Source organism: Bombus pascuorum, chromosome 5 (genome assembly GCF_905332965.1).
Source record: "Bombus pascuorum chromosome 5, iyBomPasc1.1, whole genome shotgun sequence".
Lineage (NCBI taxonomy): Eukaryota > Metazoa > Arthropoda > Insecta > Hymenoptera > Apidae > Bombus > Bombus pascuorum.
Window position 1 is genome coordinate 9,130,957 of NC_083492.1, and position 21,088 is coordinate 9,152,044.

Here is a 21,088-nt window from a genome sequence, read left to right on the forward strand (position 1 = left end):
TGTTCTGTTATAAAGTATTTAAACATTGTAATCAACTAATAACTTTGGATAATTTCTTTTACTAATTATGCGTGTAAACAAAGTCATTCCCTGATAATTAGATATCATTATTATTTAATACACGCACATATTATTCCAATATTTTTCTTGAATATTAAATGTCTGTATAATATTCTTTTTTATATGCTGAACATTTTTGTGGATACGTTATGTGATATAAATTTAATTCCTTAAGTAAGCAACTATATATATATAAACTCAAAAGTAAATTTGTAACATTCATATTAAATTATACTTGTTTAACGAAATGTTATATATATTTAACATAATAAACACAATTATTTACAAAAAATATACATCTTCTGTCATGTTTGAAATCTGATATATTTCTTTTTTCGCATATTAATTATTTTATATCAAACATTTGCTACTCCAATAATTAAACATAAATTACGGTAAATTGCACTAATGAATATTATAAATTGTAACATTAAATGTTTGCTATTATACAATATTTATTTTTAACAGATATATATATATATATATACTTCATGGTTGATTTCATCTGTATCACCAAACAAAATATAATACATATTTAAATTTTTTTTAATTTAAATTGCTTAAAGTATTATAACATCAGTAATGCCTGTTATACAATTACATTTCACGAGTTATCGATAAAAGAATATTTTTTATTCTAGCACCTTAATCTTTTATTGATAAAACGATATTACATATTTCGATTTTTCAGCTGGGCTCGGTTACTCGATATCATAAGATCTATATTGCTTTCTAACGAGCTTCCCAGTTGTTCCACGTTAAGAAGAGTGGAGCTAGTGTCGTACAGTTCACAACTATGTTGGCGAGCAAGACGAGAGGGAAAGGTTTTTAGCGCGCCATGCGATTAACAAACGTTGCAGCATTTTTACATCCGAAGAAAACGAGAAGAGCTCGACGAGGATGAAGTTTAATTCAACTTCTCGTTATCCGATTCGGTAGCTATGAAATCTCATCGATACGTTTTGTGTTATACTACCGTTTCTCCCTTCTACTTGTTCCGCGTTATCGATTGTTACGAACACGCCGACTGATAATGCGTTAAATGTGTGCACTTCCTTTAAAACGAAATCACATATCCTCGCATCTATTTACCGGAAAGAATCGAATATCACGATAGAATTATGGATACCGTATAAAATTAACGTGCGCTTGGATACTCTGCGGCATGGAGGTATGTTGCAACAAATACGCAATCACTTTTTAATAATTTATGTTGTTTAGGTAGGTTGCCTGCTTGATATTCAACGTAGGTGAATTTCTAGTTTCCATTTTTATCTTACGAAAGAATGAAATTCATGTTAATATGAGGGTTTTCTCTTGCATGCAATTTCTTTTTAATTATAGCAAATATATTTGACTGCATGATATAAAATATATATTGTAAAAATTTTCATTACGTGTAATGATAATAATAGAAGTAATTGCAATTATTGGCAGACAGAATCTGTTGTATATCACTGCCGTAATGAATATGAACGAAAACGAAATACTTTTTGTAATATATTAAATTGTAAATTTATTGGAAGATTTCGATGTGTATAATTTAGTTTTGGATCAAGAGAATACATCTATATATATATACATACACCTATTATAAATAAAATATTATTTGTAATATTGAGTATCTTTTTATTTATATGTTTTATAAAATATTGTAATACTTTACAGTAGGCTGATCGAGCACCTTGCACATATGCAACCCTCTCATGCGATATGCAGACAGTACATCAAGCATGATTGGGTAAACTGAGACACGTTAACGTTTTAAAGACCATACATTAAGGGATTCCTATTTTTAATATCTATTTAAATTGTTATACTATAGTCTATATATTATTTTTGTAAATATTTTATATAAGTTTTTAATAACAAGAAAGCAATTGATGTCTGTGCGTATGAATGTATGAATTAAATATTAAAGAATTATATCAGCTTTACGTGTACCTTTGACAAATAAATATTTCTTATAGATGTAATAGATACAGAAAATTTAATTGTTTATTTGAATTTATCTGTTAAGGAAGAATTAATATTAGAATTAAATTAAATGCATGTTATCTTTAAATACGTCTATGATAAATTTCACATTAATATCTTTTATAGGTATGATAGACAGAAAAATATCTATCCTAACATATCAGCATGGAGGTAGAAGACTGAAAGCTTGATAATAGAATGGAATCCAGGATGCCAGTGAAATACGACGATTCTTAAGTTCAGGATGGAACTTAGAAAAGGGCCTTGGTCGAAAAAAATCCTGGTTCCAGCTTGTTTTCTGGTAATTCTCATCTGGATCTTTTTAATCGACAATTCCTTACTACTCGACAACCTGCCTGGTAAAGCAACCTTCCAAAAACCGAGAAATTTCGTTCCACTCGCGCACGACCCGAATCTGGATCGTCTAACGATCAAGAAATCCTCTCTGATAAGCGATGTCGAATCGAAACACACGAAAGTATCGAAGCTTCAAATGGTGTCGCTTTGGACAGGCAACAACAGCGTTAAAGGGAACGCAGGATCCTTGCGAAAGTATCAGATCTTGAGACAGCAAGGTTTAATGCCGAGTAAACAATTACCCACAGCTTTGATAATTGGAGTTAAAAAAGGCGGGACTAGAGCTCTGTTAGAATTTTTGAGATTGCATCCTGCTATTCGCGCAGCTGGATCCGAAGTTCACTTTTTTGATCATCATTACATCAAGGGGTTTCATTGGTATAGGTAGGTTTATTACACTGTTTCGTGGTTTGTATTCATCTTAGTATACACAGTGACGTTCTAAAATTGACGACCAAATAAATTTTTAACTTAATATTAGAAAGATAATGTCTAAAAAAATTTCAAATAATATTTGTTGTATCAGTATGAAGAGTAAAAGGAAATAACGATGATATCACTTAAAATTCTTTATAAAGCGAAAAGAAAAACCTGTCTGGCTGAAAACTTTTGCACGTCACTGTACTTAAGTATTTTTATTTCGCCAATATTCCTATGCACATTCCTAAGAAGTTATTTTTATCTTGCAAAAATTACTAATAACGTGACTTAATAAAATATTTTTCTTACGGTATATTCTAGGCATAGGATGCCTCCGACATTGTCCACTCAAATCACGATGGAGAAAACCCCGTCGTATTTCGTGACGAGCGAAGTACCGAGAAGAGTTCAACGCATGAATCTTGCGATGAAATTGATTCTCGTAGTAAGGGATCCAGTTACTCGAGCGATATCCGATTATACCCAAGTGAAGAGTAAACGAGCCAACATGCCAAAGTTCGAGGATCTAGCGTTTCTTAATGGATCGAAAATCGTGGACACAACGTGGGTCCCATTGAAGATCGGAGTGTACGCGCGACATTTAGAGAGATGGCTTCAGTACTTCCCATTGTCACAATTTTTATTCGTCTCTGGAGAAAGATTGATCGTGGATCCAGTCGCTGAGATTACCAGGGTTCAGGACTTTTTAGGCCTAAAAAGAGTTATCTGCGAGAAACATTTTTATTTCAATGCCACGAAGGGGTTCCCCTGTCTGCTCAAATCTGAGGAACGTCCTACACCCCATTGCCTTGGTGAGTTGATTAAAAATAATTCCTGTTAATCCCTCAAAATACTATTGCCTCTTAAAAAGTATTATAGACTTATGTATAACGTATAATTTGTCAAATATGTTGGCAAAATTATCGCCAGTCTTCTAGAACATGTACACGTAAATTATGAAATACAATAATAAATGTGGGGTTGGTTTCTTACAGTCGTATGTATAAACAAGTTTTCTTATGATACTGAACTTTTTGTGCTCTAAGATCTGTATAATTTGAGATTCCATAATATGAAACATATTTCCCGCATTAAGGAGGAATCTAATTATATGTATTTCATAAAAGTATACTCGTAATTCTGTTTGTAACGATGATATGTAATTTCAAGGTAAGAACAAGGGTCGTAGTCATCCTTACATAGATCCTGTAGCCATACAACGATTGAGAGATTTTTATCGTCCATTTAATCAACGTTTCTACCAATTGACCGGAATGGATTTCGGCTGGTTGTGAGAATAAATGCGATAAGCGAATACATATCGAAGCTAGTCAAGTAAAAGAACATAGTCAATTTTTACTGAGATACGACACGCGCGCATGCGGACACCATTAGTTTGCACTAGTTAGTAAATAATTAGTAAAAGAACCAGATAATACTCTTCGGTTAGTTTACATTCTTTTTTACTCTAAACCAGAATATTTTTTTATGTACTGCATAAACGTGGAAAAAGAAGAAGGGCATATCCATGGTTTCAATGTGTTGACAATACACAGAAAGAGAATTCCTGTTCTTGTTCGTGATATTAACTTTTAGACACGCGTATAGATTTATAGTGGCAGCAGAATGTTATCAATCGTATGTATCATTTTTCGCATACATATATTCCACTATATTTTTTACAGGACATTACAAAAGAAAAAAAAGAATGGTATATTCGAATTTTAAACGATAAACGGCCATACGCGTTACTATTTTATTTATTAGATCTATTATTTATTACAATAGAATCTTTAGAAATGTTTATTACATATTAAAATGTTGATTTGTTAATTCCATCTTCCATTAAAGTAGCTGTGCAGAATGGAAAATGTTCGAATATATATTAAAATACGTAGTTACTGTTATTGATTGTATAGAGTTCTGTTTAGAATTAAGAATTGTTTGCACATTTTGTTGAATTTTTGATCTTCCAATGTATCAAGCACGGAATCTACGTAATCTACGTAATTCTAATGATATTTACCTAGTATATGTATCCTTATGTTTAAGCAAGAAAGCGATGAATATTTTCTGAATAATTTAGTTGAATTGTATCACAATGTCTTTAAATTATAAGAAACGCTATAACAGTGTAGAAGTTGTCGTAGATGCGGAAACGGAAACTGAGTACAATTTAAAGTAATAAAAAATTACGTCTCGCGTTTAATATACGAGTACAGTTTTAACGAACGCATTTCGGTTAGAGGAAAAAGAAGCATAGAAATATTGATAACGTCAATTAGACATTTGTAATCACGAGGGTTATTAAAAAAAGTTTGTGCAATCATATCAAAATATATAATTAATTTCGATAGGTGCAAGTGGCAAGAGCTTGCACAAACTGCAATAAAAAATAACGTATTTATATTTTGCAAATGTGCACACACATACACACACAGATATCATATATTATAAAACAGTTTTTACAAATTCAATTATAAAGTTATGTGAACTTTAATTAAATAGTTAGAGAGGGAAGAGTAGTCGCATAAATTATCAGAGTTCGTTTAGAAATTGTCTTCTATATTGATAAAAATATTCCTGAATAGTTATTAATTACAAAAATTTGTTAGTATAAATTTACAGTATATCATTAAATGAAAACTTTAACTCGTAGCTCAGAGTTACGAAAATAATTCGCAACGATTGTATTGTTAAATAGTTCATTATATATTAAGTTTACTTGCTCAAGTGGCCTAATTAATCTAAAAAAAAAAAAAACAAAGTTGTAAATAAACAGTAATTTACCAACTAAAAAAACAATGTATAATCTATATGTATACTTACATTTTATTCAATCTTTTTCCCTCTTCGAAACTCTACAGCAATCGTTCAGGAAAAATAAAAAATTCCTCCTCGGTAATCCTGTATAAATAAAAATTGGGGAAACCCCATCAGTAAATGAATTATCAACTATTCAGTTACAGGAAGAGATGTTACAGGTACCGAAATAACAACAAGTGCAACAGTCTGTTACAAATTTTGTAATGAAATATTGCTTTCGACTTATCGAAAGGGAGGAAAACAACACGATGCACGTGCACGTTTCCTTTATACAACTGTATAGAGTATTGTTTTAATACTTTCCGCAAAAGATTCATCCTCCTTTTGTACAAATGTTACGACATTAAGAAATACGTCTTTCTAGTCTGTTTCCCTACTATCTATTGAACTATCGAGAAAAGTGAAAGTTAACGATAGAAATTTCAGCCATACGATTTCAGTCAAACGATTCGTCAAATTTTCCTCGACCAACGTTTATCCATAATATGCTTCTTCCCTTAGTCAGAAGTACAAGTTAAACGGAAACTATTTACTTTCTTGGAAATTATTAAGTACATTTTTGGTCCCATCGAAATGGCAAAATATATATGCATATTACGTAAGTATATATAAAAAGATGTAAGTGCGACATAGGTTTTATTGGTACTCTAATCTTATGTTAAAGATTCTTGAGCAATCTTATCGATTGGTGGACGGAATACATACTGTGGAGAGGGATTCTATTACAATACACAGTAGGTCAGTATGTTCATCATACGTGATCATCGAACGATCGTAATAACTAACGCATAATACAATTCGATTCGATTAACAAAATACTGATTCAACATTACATCCGGGATAGAACGAACTATCCTTTTATATTTCTTTTTTTCCTTTTTCCATTTTGGGACTATTCTATATGGATAACAATATAATCATCTTGCCTTGGTCCTTCGTTACGAAAACAATCGATCATGAATTTTCGCGAAAAGAAGAATACATACGTATAATAATATTCGCCTTTGTCTACTTTCATGTTTTTCCTTTTTTTCTCTTTCTTTGGAACATCGAAAGAGAAGAAAAGGAAAAGAAACAGAGATGATCTATAAAATAAATTTTTCTGAATACTTAACGTTAAATTAACGACTACAATGTTCCTTACTAATACGTTCTACTACTAATACGTCATAATTTTTCGTTATTCTCTCTAACATACATAATTAAGATCATGCTCGATCACTATATCGTTTTCACGATTCTTATCATGATTTCGATTATTACTGACAATTGGAAGCATTTCGTGGTGCACGCACGAGAGAAATGCATCGGACAGAATTTTACAATCTACGCTCTTCCTCCTCGTCATCCTCTTGGCGATGGTGAACGTGAAATGTTCCTTGGAAATGTTTCTTCGTGAGTTGATTCTCTTCGACGGTTTCGGTTCCATCGATCGAATGCAGATGCACAATCCCGGCCTGTTTTCCACGACAGACTTAGCCTGCATCAATCAAACGAACAAAACGAAAATATCATCCGATTGAAATTCCTTTATCGTTTGCAAATGTGTCTCAGAATAGAGAATCTCGTCCCCATGATTTAAATTAATAAAATAAATTATCCCTTGTCGTCATAGTTTAGCAAATATTTTAGTCACAGAATAGTTCAAATATAAATTACAGGCTCGATCCAGTGGATGTTTGATCTAAGTGCATCTGTAGTCATGAATAAAAAAAGACAATAAAGGCACGAAGTCGGCCAGTTTACAGTTTGAAAAATCGTGGCTTCACTGAGCCAGAACAACGCATTCAAATGGAATATCCATTTCACCGCATATACAATTGCTATCCATAATCTATATACAAGATAAGCGGATTCACGATCGAATCGTTCGGCATGAGAAGATCCGATCTTTTTATCACAAAACTGGGACACAAATTCCGATAAAACTTAATGGCAAGTTGCTACGAAGCGCTTCCACATAGTGGCAATGAGGAGGTGTCTTACATCTTACGAATATGTACGATCTACGAATAGTCAACTCATCCCGAATTCGTTTAACGAATGGTCTCTTTTGCTTGTTCATCTATAAAGAGTACAATGAGCGACGAAATTATTTTTACAAGCGAAAATATAACAAAAATTTGTAGAATGATAAGACAGTATAAAGAATTTGTTAATATTACCTCATATATGTACTTCTAAATGAAAAGTATATTAAGAGGTTCTTTATTGTCTAATAATAATAAGATAGTTTGTAACACAGTATACTTGGAGATACTTTTATGATTTTCTTGTCTCAGAATTTAATAAATAATATATTTCTAATATTTTAAATTACTTTCAGTTGTATATATTTCTCATTGTATAATTTTCATTGTATAAGTAATTTTGTTACTTATCGTATACGTTCTTTGAACGTATTTTATTATTTTTCTTAATCTTTTCCCCTTTGTACTATTTGAAAAAATCAAATTCGCTGATTTATATAATAGTTTATTTGTGGCTGATACTTCAATGATACTTTTAATTTAGTTCCTATTATCATTTTCTTCTTTTTCTTTTTCTCTTTTCTATTTTTTGAATAATTAAACTTACGCTTAAGTGATGATCTCGAATAGACTATGTAAACGCATAAAGACGAATATGGCATCGGAACGCGCTTCTAGCACCGTCAAGGCAAGCAATTCGTTTTAACGGTCGACAATGGAATCGCTGTGTGTTGAACCGTTGCAAGCGATACGTGTAACAACACGTGCACGAAGCGGGACTGATCGTCGTCTAGGTATACACCCTTCGTGCATTTTCCTTATCCCTCATTAATTTTGTATGAGTCGGTTTCTTTCTTTTATTCTTTCACGCCGTGTCTCGTGGCTGCTCGTTTCCCAGCAGAAACGCGTTTCAAGTACAGAGTCGCGAGCTTTGTCGCGTGCGCGATTTGCGTTTCCCTTTCTCCTTTTCTTTCGTTCCTCGATGCAAGAAAAGAAAAGAAACTTCGGCGTGCGTTACGTCAACACGTGCTACGTTACGTAGCGAAAAACGAACGTAGCTCGTCTAAAGTGAAATTTATAAAATCAACAATCAACGCGCGAACAATTTACAAAAAAAAAAAAAAAGAGAAATTTTCGAGCGCTCTAATAAGAGTAAAACATTCTCTCCGTCTTATCGTAATCCAGCGATATTTCTTACTGATAATTCATCTCCGAGATGGATTTACAATTTCATCGCAAATTCGTATAATATCAGTAACACGAGTAATCGATGAACATTTTTCCTCTTTATATATTCGTATCGTTCATCGTATCGATTCCCGTCCTATGTTCTTTTAAACAAAACAAATAAAACAAAAACGACGCCTACTATCCCTTACGCTTCCTATAAACGAGCAACAATCGTGATACCACTTTTCCAGTCAGTTTTCGATAGCTCGCTTATTTATGACGGATGTATCATCGTGCATCTTCGCTGACTGATAAAAAGTAGCTGCGTTCGTTATTACAGGAAAAAGCATTAAGGAAGAGTAAAAGAGAAGAGCTTGAGACACTGATGAGATTCCTCGTCGGTGCGCGAGTTCGCATCGTGATATTGCTTCAGAGGTGAGTGATAATGATATCGTCGTCTATATCGTCTTTTTCGTCGTCCGTTTCTTCCACTTGGTTCGCCTCTGCTTGGGCCGCTTTTGGATCCTCCGCGATCGCCTTCAGCCTTTTTTGTTTACGCCTGTGTAATAGTTCCACTATGATGTATCCAATTGTCCCGATAAGAAGCACTGTTAACATCACGTAAAGCTTCATACGGGCGCATAAATGGGTGCTGTATGCGTATGCTATCACGAAACCGGCACTCTCCCATAGTCTATAATTGGAGAACGCGGCTTCCTTGTTACGCCTGAATAGTGTTCCGTATAGACCTGCAAATTGAGAAGAAACGATTAGGTCAATTTTTGAAGGTTCGTTAGTGGTGGGATTTAAGAATCGAATTAAACTTTTTCGCAATTACCGAGAAAGTTAAATTGACTTTTTTGAGTTATTTCGATTAGCAATTTATACTTTTTCGAATTGTTGTTGTCTCGAGTCATTGCTATGTAATAATAATGATAATAATTTATTTCGAACTCGCGGCCAAGAAATACAACTCGTTTACGATTTTTCTAATTACACGCTCCCTTCTTCGATCTTCTCATTTATCCTTCCATACTTTATGCTTATACTATCCTTAACCCAGTTGCTTAAACCCACATGCTAAGAGTCTACGTTAGAAGCTCTTTCTATTCTGAAACTTCGTTTTAGCCAGCCCGATTGCTTCTGCGTACCTGCTAACTTCTCTTTCCTCAGTCTTTCTATCTTCCTTAACCATTCCTCCAGCTGTTCCAATTTTCTATCCACCATCGGTACCTATATATGTATATCTCTTTTGGATTTATTTATTTTCCCTTTCAGTGGAATATCGCGTAATTCTTTCGTACACAGTTCTCATCGTTTCCTATCTCCTTCTAATTTCCGAGCTAATCGTGTTTCCCTTTTGTTAGAAAGTTTCCTAAATTCGAGAAGAATATAAAAAAATCGTATTCGTTAATAAAAGTATCGGTGATTTTTCGTTTGAACTTCGTGCCGAACTTCTTCTTCGAAACATTACGATTAAAATAACAACGATGTCGAGAAAATTATACAACCGTATAAAATCGAGTATCTTCTAAGAAAGATTGACCTAATTGTACTGAATATTTCTTCCTATAACTAGTTTGCGAATAATTGACATACAAAAAAGAAGAGAAAAAGAAGTCCTTTAAGTAATCAACATTATTAAGTTTTTCCTTGGAATAATTCCAATCTTTTTTTCTTTTTTTTACCAACAGCATGTATCTGTTTCTTTAGACATAATTTAATTCCTCTTTAGTAGACGTTTGACAAATATTTCATCCTGTCAATAGAAAATGCCTGGATTACAAAATAAATGAATCTAATAAACCATCGATGTGAATTGAATATTCAACTCAAAGTCTCACGTAAGTATGCATCCATGTACAATTAGCCATTCGACAAACATACAATAAAATTTTCCTTTTTCCAAGACGAGGCTAACCAGTTAGGACAGTTGATAATGGCATTCTTCAGACACGAATTAACAAAGAATTCTTGAAAAGGAAGGAAAGATTATACCTCGAGAAGTTCCGGTTAACCACGTCGAATGAAAACTGCTACTAGTTGTCCATTTTCGTATGAAAAATCGGTCTTTGTATATACTTGTCATTGTGCTTGTAACTAGCTTTCCGTTGTTTTCAATGCTTATTTTACATATGACTCATACGTCGTATATTTTAAGATCATTGCATACAAAAATATTTAAACACATTGTATCTGTTTGTGAATTGTGTGGTTAGCTAACTGTATGTCAAATAGTTTCTGATTCATACTAATAACAGATAAAATAAGGAACTGTAGTAGTTTAATAATCCTTTGTAAATCCATGTCAAGGTAATTTTCATACCTTACATTAGATATCTTTCCTCTTTTACATTTACTATTATCTATTACCTGTTATCTATTTGCTATTATCTATTACATATTCCGATTGAATTTCGTGATAAGAGAATCTAATTTCACTTGTAACGTACCATGAAACCGACATAAATATTCAGACTGGTTCGTTAAAAACAATCTATCGTTATCAGTGTTCCCATCTCTTCTCATAGTTATTCAAATAGTCATAAATGAAATTATTTTAATAAAAATCAGCGTATGTAAGAGATTCGTGATAATCGAACAGCTAATAGATAATAATGTATATTCTAGTAGTTAAAAGCAAAATTCGCACGACTACCACGTGAATTTCCTGCATTTTACCCTGGCAGCCACCAATACACACCGAGATATGCTATACCGTAACGTTTAACCATTGCGAAATATTACATTATATTATATTTGCTCATTTTTAACCCACAAACTACTGTAATATTATGTTGGCAACTAAGTGATCGCGGATTTTGTCATTGGGTGGTATCGGCAAAATCCGCAATCACTTAGTTGCCAACCCAATAACATCAACCACATTGTATCATTCGCATCGTTGAAGATCTATTAATCCGCGAAATTTATCTTATCGTAGACGATGGTGCAGAAAAATGTAGCGACGAACGAGGGTCATCGATGACCATAGTGACAAGAACCATTGCTCTGCTGTATTCTCCAAAAGCAAAGTTATACGTACCATTGACTTGCGTCTGCCAAACCGCGTCACCAACACCCCACAGCCCGGAAACCGTATAAAAAACGTAAGGGTTATCGGGGTGCGGTTTCCAGTGGAGTAGCACGACGATAAGACTAACGTGAACGATAGCGCCCAGCACCATAAGTGGCTGTCTTCCGACGAATTTCATCAAAGAGCCGAAGACCAAGGAGCAAATAGCGTTCACCACTCCGAAGCAGATCATTACGTAGCCAACCCGGTGCACACCCAACGCGCAGGAAATGTAGGCCTGAAAAAGAGAAGGATCGAGTACGGTTAAGATGCAGCAAAGTTCGCGAAAACGTGACAGATGATCTCGCATTGATTCACGGAATGTCTGGTTACAGGTAGCGGATACATTGCATGGTTCGTAACGGATCGATGAAATCCAGTTGATAGAAAAGGATCGTAATAAAAAGATTACAGGTTCGATGGTATTCAACAGCTGAGTTTTATGCGGCTGTCGTAAGGCAAGTGGTCGATTCTACTTTTTCCTCGTTTCTGAATTTCGTTACGTAAGTTACACGATTTGATGTTTCATTCTCGAGGAATGACCGATCTTCTGCGAGTTCGACGACGCAAAGATAGCATAAATAATGGTAGCTTGTACGATAAAATTGAAAACAGTGCTGGTATTTTTGTTCAATTATTTTTCGCAAATTTTCATTGCTTCTGAAAATTACGATGGAAGCCCCTCTACGCCAACATCGTTTGTTCGAACGATGTTTCGTGGTTAACGCTCGATTAATCGAAGTTTCGCCTCTTCAGTTCGTCAATTTGAACTCGAGCTCCTATTATACGAACGAAAAGTGGCAGGTAGCGGGGATAATTGGCAAACTGCCATTATACGAACTCCAATTATATAAACTTTTTGTCTCCCGACTAATCCGGATAAGTAGAGTTCTACGGTATGGAGTTGATCAATGTGATCAATCGATCGTGAGCGATCTTATCCTGCATACTGGGTGTTCGTTAATGAGAGCATCTCATTGTTGTAGTTTTCTTACGAATGTATGTTATGTGTTATAATTTTTTATGATCGAGAAATTATTATATATCTTCAACAAAGAAAAGAAGAGATAAATGGAAATTTACTATTTTCGAGTTTTTCTGTTATTTTAATCTAGTCCCTATTTTTGTACATACGAAATGTAAATCCATATTTGAAATCGCATAAAAGAATTACAATTATAATATATGATAGCAAAGTATGGAAGAACGAGTTAGAGGATCGGACGAGGATGTGCGTGATTAGAGAAGCTGTAAGTCCAAACCGCGTTTCTTGGCCGCGAGATGGAAATTAAATAAATTATTATTATTATTATATATTATAGCATCATAATATAATCGAAACACCTAAAATATTAGAAAACGATAAATTCAGACGATCGAAGTAACGTGGAAACTAAAAATTTCTTTCCTATATTTAATAAACACAATAATAAAAATAACACAATTTGAGGAAATTCTCACAATAACGTGCGAAACAACGCTGAAAACGTAAATCCAAAGTAAGGAAACTTGATTACAGAATCAAAGAAATTTCGCTGACACTGTGGATGCTGCGAAGATGCGTTCGTCGTTCCTACGTGCTTTCATTTAGCCACTTCGTGTGCGTGATAGCTGCGCAGGGTCCAGCCACACCATCGCATCGATGCACCAGCAGAACGAGAAAAAAAGAAGAAATACTGGTTCACGAGATTCCAGGTATGGAAGTGGTATCGGGGAATTGCTGCAAGAATAAGATTCTGGGCTATTTATAACATGTCGAACCAGCTGATTCAATGGAAGTCAGCATCCCAACATCCCCGATGCTTTCCAGTAGCGTTTATTCTTCCAATTACTTTATTCCTTGCCCAATTTGCCCACATATTTCATCATCGAACTGGTTTCCAACAGGTTCACCTTCCAAACTGTATCATCTCCTTTTGCTCCTTTTCTTCCCCTTCTCTTTTTTCCTCGTATTTTGCATACGCATACGTCTATACTTATATCACTGCTCGTAGGTACGTGGACACTATGATCGATTGGTCAGTAATCCTGTTGCGCTGTTTTGTTCGTTTTCAAAACCGATATCCGTATTTCTGCGACGTTAAATGATATTTCAAGTGCATTGAAAATAATTTCCAATTCGTTTAAGGAGAAATAGGGAAATTCAGACGGAGAAATTTAAATACGAGATTTCTGTTCGAACGCGTATCTATTTCCATTTCGTTGTTTGTTAAATCAAACGATTCGTTCGTTGAAACGAGAGCAAAATCGAAATAGAAAAATTAAGGCAAGAAAGGACGAAGAACGTTGGTGAAATACGTACGAGGGCGGATGGGAAAGTTTGAGGAATAGCCGCTGGGAATTGCATTAATTGTTATTGCTATTGTCATTCCGGGAACTTTCCAATCTGCCCTCGTATCTATACGAACGAATGGAAAATTACTTGCCACTGCTTCGCGTACTGTTGCTACGAAATTGCCACGAGTTTCTCTATTTGAATTTCGTAACTAAATTACATCCTGCCAAATTTAAAGGAATGTCCATTAGTAATGTGAATTACCACGAAAACATACCTGGTAGACTTGCGCTTATCTCAAATAGGAATTAGTCACTTAATTGCAAGGATCTACGACGATTTTATTCTTTACGATCATTGCACTTATACACATGACGCTACGTAAATTATTTTTACAAGATAATCGCAAAGAACTAAATTGACATTCTGAGAACCTCATAATTGTTAAATCTTGTGCAAACGTTGTTCGAGAGGCTCTTTGTACTCGAACGTGGCAAACTAGGAATTTACAGGAGACTTCTAACTCGGGTTCCTAAATTCTAATCGCAAGATTAAAAAGGAAAATTATATCAAACTAATACTAATTAATAAAATACTAACTAACACTATTTTTATTATTTATTTATTTTTACTTAGTCCGTGCCTTTCGGCTTTGGACGAGTTTTACACCTCCTTTACCTATCACGCTTTTTACATTTTCTTAGTCTTATGGCGTTATATGGCCCTTATATCTATCTAACTAAACTCTAAATTCTTTTCCTTGTCTATATCTACCTCCCCTCTTATCCACTCTATTATATTGCACTCCGTTGTATACTAACTAATACTAATGATTCACATACTTATACAATCCTTGCCTACCATTAGCAAAATATTATCTCTTTAATGGATAACTTTCAAACGCACGCTTTACCCAATTTCTCAAAGAAATAGACGATAATGTTCTTTTTCCTTTCGCGTATGAAAATTCAGCATTGCCAAAGATCGATCGAATATATACGACCGTATATTTACGATCAATGCCGTATTTATACGCCATTCATTTTCATCCTGGCGATTTTTTAGTTGTACGCAGAGCCAATCGTATATTATACAACTTATAATTTAAAGTCATTCAGCACTTTAAAAGCCAAAGGATGCGTGCTTCAGCCGATATTTCAGCATATCTGTGATCAGTAGCATGTATTTCCGGAGAACAATTGTACGACCTCGCATGGCCGTTACGCATCACGAACCTGCCGTTCTGTATCCGGTTAGTATCCGGGTGATCCTAGCCAGGTTTTTGTGTTGCATCTGATGAGGATAATGATTAACGATTTTAGTTTACTATTCGCTTTTGTTACTGCGTTTCTTCTTTTTTTCTCTCTCTCTCATCCAATGGATTTTCATCGTCCAACATGATACCATTACGTTCATACGACGATACCACGTAAGATATTACGACCGAACCCCTGTTCGATTTTTGTTTGCAAAATGACGTAGAGATATCGGCGATGAGATCATGTTCACGTAGCTATTTGTAATAAAAATCGCGTAAATTACGTGTTCTTAGTGCGTTTATGGGAAATCGAGGGACGTAGAAGCTGGTAGAATGCGCGTAGCTTGTAAAAATATGTACACTATTTAATTGACTGGTTTTACAAATTTATTTTCCAATTCCTAGTTTGCGTTATATTTTTTCCCGCAACGATAACTAAAAGAATAATATAATGAATTTTATTTTGTCTTTATGTATTCAAACTCAAAATAATTTTGTATCAAGGCTGCTTATACCAATACCAGTTATGTTGACTGGTACTTGTCAAGGAGTAAAAGGGTCCTGCAACCTGTTTATCGAACCCTAATTAATCAATTTCCTCGTTTTATACAATTTCCCATATGTTTTTAAAATTTTTACTGCGTATCATTCGATATGACGATATCAGTTATCAAGAAAATTCCGGATCGATCGCTAGATAGCTAGATGCTAACACTAGAAATACCACACTAGCCAAAACGACGGGTTCTACAATTTTATGTGTTGACCCTCGTTTAGGTTCATGGTTCCAGATGGATTAACAATACCAAAAATACTACATAACATGGAATTGCTTCTATAAGAAAGTAAGAAATCAATAAATATAAAAATAGTCATTTTGACTGGTTTTGGCAAAAATCGCTTTGTGTTACCTATCGGTAGTTCTAGTGTTAACAGTATCCAGTTATAATATTTGACGAGTGAAACGAATCCCTGGCTAGGTCCTGAAAATCACTTCATTTCTAAAAATATAAATTTTCTTAAATATCCGTCATCCGTATAACTCGTACATTTCTTTGCTATTTATTGCCGTTCGTTCACGCGATAGGAGCTCGCGTTCGGATATGTAAGTGGATTTAATCGGCGAAAGTTCGGTTAATCGGCCATTAACTATTAAACCTCGTTGCGGTAAATGAAGTTGTAATAAAACGCGAGCAACGAGATGCGAATAAATGGAATGCAAAGGAACCAAGTTCTAGCGTATACCGATGATGAAAATTAATGATAAAAATTCTGCTAAAGAAATGTTGCTGTTACAAAATTATTTATTGTGCTACGATATAAATGCGCTACGATATGCCAGAGTGGAAGCATTGAAATTGTGTTGCAAATTTCTGAAACGAGCAACGAAGAATTCTTGGATAATCGGCTGGATAATTCTGCGTAAACCATTATTCTAACCAATATTATTATACTTTTAAATGGTCGGTCACGTTCCACGAGATCGTCTCGATTCTTCGCTTCGGTTCCTTCGACGTGAAGAGATTCATTCTCGAATGCATAATAGTTGGTTCGTAATCGATGTCTTATCGAACCAAGCTTCCACCGACAACGGGCTCGTTCATTTTGTAACGAGCAGCGTGGGCGAAGTTATACGAATCTCATTGTTGTTCGATTGTTCTGCCTCGTGAGTCGTAAATAATTGCCTGAGTCGTTAAGCAACCGTCGGACAATATATCGTCGAACTCTTGGAAACTCGTTAACTTAATCCTTAAATGCGTGGTTTTTGTCCAAACGCAATAAAACACGTCGAAATTGTTAGTTTATTCGTCGCAGGATCGTAGAGAAAGTTTTACACGCAGAAAGAATTCGTCGTCGAACGATCGTAATACGCTTAGAACGTATAAATAAATCGCAGACTGTATGTTATAAAAATTGAACGATAACAGCTACGAACGATACTGACGTTCGTACGAAGATTATAAAAATAATGGAATAACAAATATGGGATAAATATACGGATATACAAAACACGATAAAACAATAAAAAATAAAAAATAGTTTACGCTTACGTCAAAATTTAATATCTATAATATCTCGATTAAAAGGAATATTCGTAAGTGCCATTATATAAATCATTATGTATACACAAAATGAGTATTCGTGTAATTACGTACGACGACATCGTGTTTTCAAAGATTAAGCATTCTCTATCGAGAAAATCTCGTTCATAGATTATTAAACAAAAATCAAGTTCTTACATCGAAGGCGAAAAGCTAATGTGTTTCTGCGCTTATTTTTGCTCGTAAGACATCGTTTGATTATATCGATGTGAAATTAGAGTTTCGTAGAAGTTGCCAACAGTGCTAATTACTCACTTGTGTAAAGTCTGCACCGATGAACGCCTGCTCCATGCCGATCCATATTGTGATTGGTATAAGGAGCTGCTGATAAGGCTTCTTCAGTTGATAAGCAGTTGCCGAGAGCAATTGTATACCACTGAGCTCTTGACTGTCCACTTTTCTTTGTTTCTCGCCATACCTGCAACAGGGAAGAGGAAAATTCTCGTTATTCCGTCCGAATTAAGTCTAAGCTCTCGTCGCGCGACTAATTTGAGAAGTTGCCTCGAGGTTGCAGACATAATCGACAAGTGGAAATGACACAGAAATGGTAAACGACGCAGGTGTCGGAAGTGAAAATTGTCCGTGTCGCACGGGAAACGGATGTCTGTTAATTTCGGCGATTTTCGTAAATTCCTGATCGAACGTCGTGCACTTTCAGGCTCCACCGTCTTTAAATTTGGAAGAAAAATAAATAAACACCAGAGGAGGAAAAGATTATGATAAATCCATTCTTATTGGCTCTTCGATATTTACTGTTCGATAATTGAAAATACTATGCTCGGTGTTTGACGAATATCTCAATGGTCCAAGTGAAAGAAAAGCTGTGAGATCGAAAGATGCTAATCCTTAGAAGAGTAAGTGATAAATAAAGTTTGGCAAGAAATCAAATCTATAATTTGCGACGATAAGTATCTTGAAATGTTGTGACAATCGGTATTTTGAAATCTTCAAACGTGATAAGAAAAGCTACAAAGGAGAAACACGATGATATGCCACATTCTCTTACGAGAAAACAAATTCAAAAGTTCGAAACACTTTCATACAATTTTATATTATCAAAATTGTAGCTTTATCTAGATTTAGGACTAAGTGTCTGGTTTTATCAGCTAAAGGAACGTGGCATATCATCATGCTTTTTTAACCGTAGCTTAAAACCTGTAGTTTTCGAATAGCGTAACGACGCAATCAAACGGTAAGTATATTGTTGTAGAGACTTATCTGGCTCAGCATATTTATTCTAATACATTTGTGGTGCCGGTTTCCTATGCTAAATAAGTAATCACGAACACCTATGACAGTAAAGCCTGTCAATGGAGCCTTGATACTCCCATGATTCGAAATGTATATATTGCGAAATGTTGACAGGAATCAGTGAGGTAGAACGCCCGTAGATTGATTAACAACCAGTTGGAATATATTAATCGTGATAGAAATAGTACGATATGCAAAAGGAATTTGTCAAAGACAAATACAAGTATTTCCTGTTCTGAAATATGATTTCTGACACTTCAAGCATTAACTTGTAACTCTTCTTACAGTTACATACGCACAACATTTCACTCAAAACACCTGCGATAGATTATAATTGTTTAAACAGTTGCGGCTAATAAGACAAAAGTAATTCGAATTCCCAGCTTTCTTTATTTAGAAATTTATCTATGCGTAGTTCAATTTGTATCAAAGGTCAGTTAATTACCATAGGTAAAATGTAACCGTTCTAGCTACTGGATCGTTCAAAAAGCTGTCGATAGCAGTTTTAATCGTTGATTTAATTCGTTATATACCGTGTATTATACGTTTATTTGGTGAATATGAAACGCACGAATTAAAAATAAAAATCTGACGATGCTTTATAAAAGGAGCGTTGTTTTCCAACAGAAAGGAAAGATCTTCTATTTTGAGAAAAAATAAATCATCTTATTGGTATTTGGATTTTTACGAAACGTTGTTTTCATTACAAGAAGCTGGATATTCTAGAAGATTATAAAAATCGTTTCCAGGAATCTACTGCTAAGAAAAAAACAAGTTTTATGGAAAAGTAATGATGAAACTATCTAACAAACAATAAACAGTTGTTAAGGAAACGATGCTTATACTGTTTAGTAATATATTATGTAAAGATATATTGTATAATTAAATTTCTGATTACACGACAGGATCAATCATTTTTCACAGGTTCAGAGCAGAGAAAGAGATTCGTTGCTAATCGTTCCATCTTCGTCAGAATCTTCAATCTACGCGGTAATAAAGCAAACCAACACTTAATGAGCAATAAACTTTACATTTACAAGACGCGGGCTCGTTAAAACGAACGTTCGTCTCTAGAAGACACGACCGGTTGATCGAAGGAGTAATTTTACAAGTGGTACGATATAAAATTCTAGTCTCGGTATACTTTAACGCTCAAGTTTATCCAAATCAGATGTGGGAAGCTTAAGCGTAGCATTGCAACCTTACGATACGTTCGTCTCACAAAAACATAGTGTACGAAATAACTTCTCCTTGAAAATTCCCTCGAATGAACTCTGTACATTTATACGCACAGAAACAGACTTAACGTGCATATACAGGATGTTTCACGCAACTGAGTCGAATAACCTAAAAGTGTCGTTTATCTGCTATCTGGAAACAGAAGAAAATCGGAGCTTTTCGTAATTTTGGTACCTTCTCGTCGAATTTCAAGTATTTAAAATTTTCGCTACTTCACAGCAGTCAGTGTGTAATTTTGGCAGAGTATAACTTCGCTTAGAAGATAAATATCGTTAAATTTAATTTCGTAAAATGTACGAAGTGGAAAACTGGGAAAGACGTAAGTCTTTCTGCGACGTATTCTCGTGTATATTTATTATCGTAGTTCTCGAACTTTTATGCATATGCCGATCTCACTGTCGTTTTAGTAAGCTTAAAGTCTTGCACGAGGCGACGGAGAAAAGTTTTAGCATAACATCGAAGCAAAAATTCAAACAAATCAACGATGATTCTTTTCGCGCTATTTTCGACGAAAGAAGACACGATCGAAACGAACGAAAGAAAACGATGCAAAGAGCGTAGCGGAATTAGAAATGCGTCGATTGCTATACGAGAAACTGCGTAGCTCTATTTAGAAAAATACGGATGACGAATAAAGAATCTTCAAAATAATCTTCAAATTGCCCATCATCCGAGACCACTGAATCTCGCCTAATGAAACTTTCTTCTCCATCTTCTATCTTTCCGTAGCTATATCTTGGCCCGTTCGCGTGGAACACCTTGTACGTACACCGTACACCGTACAAAGTGGTAGTACGTACTTGCTTCGTTTCGCGATGAAGGCTGGCTACGTTCGTTATATCTCGGCGAAAAACCGGTTCAAATTTTTGTCACGGTTTTTTCACCGAAAGAAAATTCCGAATTCAAGTCGAACGTGAAACGCGTGTACACGTTCGAACGCGTAACACAGCCGGAGAACGAAGGGAGAGGGTGGATTTTTACACGAGTCCCTGGATCCACGATCGGCTACGAAGGTCGATAATTTCGAGAGAGAAAGATCGCGGAAATCCTCATGGCGAGCATGTCAGGCAGAGAGGCAGGCGAACACTCGTAAAAGAGCCGTTCAAC

At 34.9% G+C, this 21,088-nt stretch overlaps 2 protein-coding genes across 5 annotated transcripts in view; one reads left to right on the forward strand and one right to left on the reverse strand.

Moving 5' to 3' along the window:
- The first annotated feature begins 822 nt into the window (after positions 1–822).
- LOC132907257 (heparan sulfate glucosamine 3-O-sulfotransferase 6) lies at positions 823–4,973 on the forward strand. Of its 2 annotated transcripts, none has more exons than XM_060960184.1 (4): positions 823–1,231; positions 2,164–2,778; positions 3,136–3,626; positions 3,985–4,973. In XM_060960184.1, the coding sequence occupies exons 2-4, from the start codon at positions 2,282–2,284 to the stop codon at positions 4,107–4,109; spliced, it is 1,113 nt and encodes a 370-aa protein (XP_060816167.1). In that variant the 5' UTR covers positions 823–1,231; positions 2,164–2,281; the 3' UTR covers positions 4,110–4,973. The 2 variants fall into 2 exon arrangements, with proteins under 2 accessions (XP_060816167.1, XP_060816168.1); XM_060960185.1 differs by having other exon boundaries at positions 823–995.
- Positions 4,974–5,824: 851 nt separating this feature from the next.
- LOC132907249 (UNC93-like protein) overlaps positions 5,825–21,088 on the reverse strand; it is a 55,068-nt gene continuing 39,804 nt past the window's right edge. For all 3 annotated transcript variants that reach the window (XM_060960157.1, XM_060960160.1, XM_060960158.1), the window contains exons 4-6: positions 17,747–17,909; positions 11,827–12,094; positions 5,825–9,529 (exon numbers count right to left, since the gene is read on the reverse strand). In XM_060960157.1, the coding sequence (XP_060816140.1) occupies positions 9,210–9,529; positions 11,827–12,094; positions 17,747–17,909 (751 nt within the window). In that variant the 3' untranslated portion in view covers positions 5,825–9,209. The remainder of the gene's footprint in view (positions 9,530–11,826; positions 12,095–17,746; positions 17,910–21,088) is intronic.

Coding starts and splice junctions, on each gene's coding strand:
- LOC132907257 (XM_060960184.1), top strand. CDS start 2,282: ATGGAACTTAGAAAAGGGCCTTGGTCGAAAAAAATCCTGGTTCCAGCT. Junction 2,779..3,135: donor AAGGGGTTTCATTGGTATAG/GTAGGTTTATTA, acceptor GGTATATTCTAG/GCATAGGATGCCTCCGACAT. Junction 3,627..3,984: donor TCCTACACCCCATTGCCTTG/GTGAGTTGATTA, acceptor TGTAATTTCAAG/GTAAGAACAAGGGTCGTAGT.